Source organism: Magnolia sinica, chromosome 15, assembly GCF_029962835.1.
Source record: "Magnolia sinica isolate HGM2019 chromosome 15, MsV1, whole genome shotgun sequence".
In the NCBI taxonomy this organism is placed as follows: Eukaryota; Viridiplantae; Streptophyta; class Magnoliopsida; order Magnoliales; family Magnoliaceae; genus Magnolia; species Magnolia sinica.
This window is the reverse complement of record NC_080587.1, coordinates 37,057,146-37,059,844: the sequence shown is the minus strand read 5'-3', so window position 1 is coordinate 37,059,844 and position 2,699 is coordinate 37,057,146. Positions and strand designations below refer to the sequence as shown.

At 43.3% G+C, this 2,699-nt stretch overlaps 1 protein-coding gene across 1 annotated transcript; it reads left to right on the top strand.

Moving 5' to 3' along the window:
- Nucleotides 1–653: 653 nt before the first annotated feature.
- Nucleotides 654–2,469, top strand: LOC131227152 (non-specific lipid transfer protein GPI-anchored 5-like). Its single transcript, XM_058222876.1, has 3 exons — nucleotides 654–1,053; nucleotides 1,540–1,677; nucleotides 2,229–2,469. Exons 1-3 carry the CDS (start codon nucleotides 735–737, stop codon nucleotides 2,357–2,359), a joined length of 588 nt encoding a protein of 195 aa, XP_058078859.1. The 5' UTR covers nucleotides 654–734; the 3' UTR covers nucleotides 2,360–2,469.
- The last annotated feature ends 230 nt before the right edge of the window (nucleotides 2,470–2,699 follow it).

The following is a 2,699-nucleotide window of genomic DNA, read 5'->3' as shown; positions in this document are numbered from 1 at the left end:
CATATGGACCGGATGCAGAGTAAAAACAAATTTCATATGGTCCAAAACTTTTGTAACAAAAGAAGGGTTCCAATGGCAGACCCTCAACCCTCACTGTTTCCTGCCGTATGGGCCACCTGAGCTTCAACTATGGCTGATTTTTGGGGGGCCCACTGCCGTAAGGGGCCCTATCAAAATGTACGGTGATGATGTTCCCAAACATCACGGTGGGGCCCACGGCTGGGATCTGCCTGTCCGCCCCCTAACAGGGCAGGACGCTGCGCGTCCTCTGTCAGCAGCAGCAGCATCTGCTGCTGCTGTTTCATGTAGTCCTGCGCTGTTACGCTGCTGCTGTTTCATGTAGCGCTGTTACGGGGGCGTGACAAACCACGTCCTAAATGGGCTGGAAAAACGGATGGACGGCATGGATATACAACATATCTTCAAGGTGGCCCATCGTAACACCTAATCCGCTCCCAAGCATGACGCATTTCAAAAGCTTTACATTTCTTAAAAAATGCATTTTCTGACGACTGCTTCTAAGTCAAATCTTTTTAAAAAAATGATTAGCTTACCAAGAACCCGTTAGAGGGGAGTTGGCCACCCACATTACCCGTTTTCCTCTTTATAATCTAAGCTAAGCTCTCTTATAAACCCCTTACCAATGTGTGTACTCAATCACCACAAGACTTGAAATCTCAAGCACAAGCAACCCAAATCCTCACATCATTTCAGTGACATTTCCCACACTTCAAATGGCTCTTAAAGGTATTGAGGTGGGCCTAGCCATGGTCCTTTTGGTATCACTGTGGGCTGGGACCATGGCTCAGTCAGGTTGCACAACCGCGATCATTAGCTTGTCCCCATGCCTAGCTTACATTACAGGGAATACGTCGACCCCTTCGTCTTCTTGCTGCTCCCAGCTCTCCAACGTTGTTAAGTCTCAGGCGCCATGCCTCTGCACCCTTCTTAATGGTGGTGGCTCGTCCCTGGGGCTCACCATCAACCAGACTCAAGCTCTTGCTCTCCCTGGCGCTTGCAACGTCCAGACTCCACCCGTGAGTCAGTGTAATGGTAAGCCCAAAGTGCATGAGCATTTTTCTGTTGGGTTAGGCCATCTGTTCATATCGGCAGGTTGGGTTGGGTAGGGCTCAACCCAAGCTCCACCCATTTATTTAAATGACCCATATTTTCTAACCCGAGCCCAACCCACTACCCATTTAAATTGGCCCAAACACGCATCAGAAGTGGGTCGGGCCAGCGGACCTATTGGCGACCCAACCCATTTCCACTGCTAATCTTGTTTGGTTCGATATAGATACAGCTGTAAGTGGGCCAGGCCAATGTCTGTTTTGGTCCACAAGTTAGACCAGGCTGTCCATTTGTGCCTGAAATCTCAGCTTATCTACCTCATAGGACTCTAGCACTGCTGGGCCTCATCAATCTAGCCCATTTACGCATGTGGTTATAGATGTGCATGTGGGACTATAGTTTAGCTCCTTAAATAAGTAACATGAAATTTCTGATTTTCTGTGAACCTGTGATATTGATTGTGGTTAGGTGCTGCTGGACCAACAACTACTCCTACCCCTCCTAAGGAAACACCAGCTACGCCTTCCACGCCAACAGTGCCGAGTGCATCATCAGTACCATCGGCACCATCAGCACAAACCACTCCTGCCTCGAGCGTTCCTTCAGGTAAATTTTTGACTTTACCAATTTATTTTAAGTTCCCTACTAAGCAATGTTTAAAACATAGAAATTTTTGTGGGCGGTCGATATTGTTGTGTTAAAACCAAAGGATCCAATTTTACATGGCAAAGTGTTTCAGTATGAGGGGGTTTTGAAATTGTTTTGGCCAAGTATGAAAACATTTTCACATATAAATCAGTATAATGCAAATCCAATTTTCCATATATAAATTGGATTTACATATATATATGGCTGGCCCACTCTAGAAAATTCTATAGATTGAAAGATATGATGGACCTGATCGTAGCTTTCAAATTAGAGATTATGAAGAAAAGGCCAATTGTTCACATTCTATGAGCCAATTAATTTCCATTATCAGGCTGTCAGGATCGAGTAATCAATATGATCTTTGCTCTATCAGCCATCCACATTAGTTGTCCATTGCATGAGGAATTTAAATTTCCATTATCAACTAGGCCTGCTAGTGTCTGATTTAATTCTTTACAAATCCATTTTTTAATTTCAAGATTTTGATATGCATGTTTTTATGGATGTAGGAAGTGGATCTAAGACTGTCCCATCCACTGGCGGGGATGCATCGGATGCAGAATCTATCACATTGTCTCTTGCTCTGTCATTCTCCCTTCTATTCATTTCAGCATATGCTTCAAGTCTCACAGCGTTGTAGACTCAACCATGATTTCGTGTATAACCGTGTTTTAATATGAAGTCATGAGTGTGGATGTGTTGTTCATTGAGAATTATTTTGGATTGTATCACATCAATGTTTAAAAATATTGAGTAAAGAGGTATTTTGTGCCCTTTCCATTTTCTAAATAAACTCAACATCTTTTAATGGATGAAGTGAAGTACTCTGTGTTTCTCACAAAGAAAACAAGATTAAGAGTGAAAGTGAAGTTTGTTTCACAGAAAACATGCTTACAGGACTCGGGAGACGATTTGTAGAAATGAATTCTCAATAACTTGGACTTGCATACACATGTTACTTCATAATTCCTATAGGCAAT

What these genes read in the sequence shown, in the direction of transcription:
- LOC131227152 (XM_058222876.1), top strand. Translation starts at nt 735, where the DNA reads ATGGCTCTTAAAGGTATTGAGGTGGGCCTAGCCATGGTCCTTTTGGTA. An exon ending in ACCCGTGAGTCAGTGTAATG is followed by an intron (nt 1,054 to 1,539) that starts GTAAGCCCAAAG and finishes GATTGTGGTTAG; the next exon opens with GTGCTGCTGGACCAACAACT. An exon ending in TGCCTCGAGCGTTCCTTCAG is followed by an intron (nt 1,678 to 2,228) that starts GTAAATTTTTGA and finishes TTATGGATGTAG; the next exon opens with GAAGTGGATCTAAGACTGTC.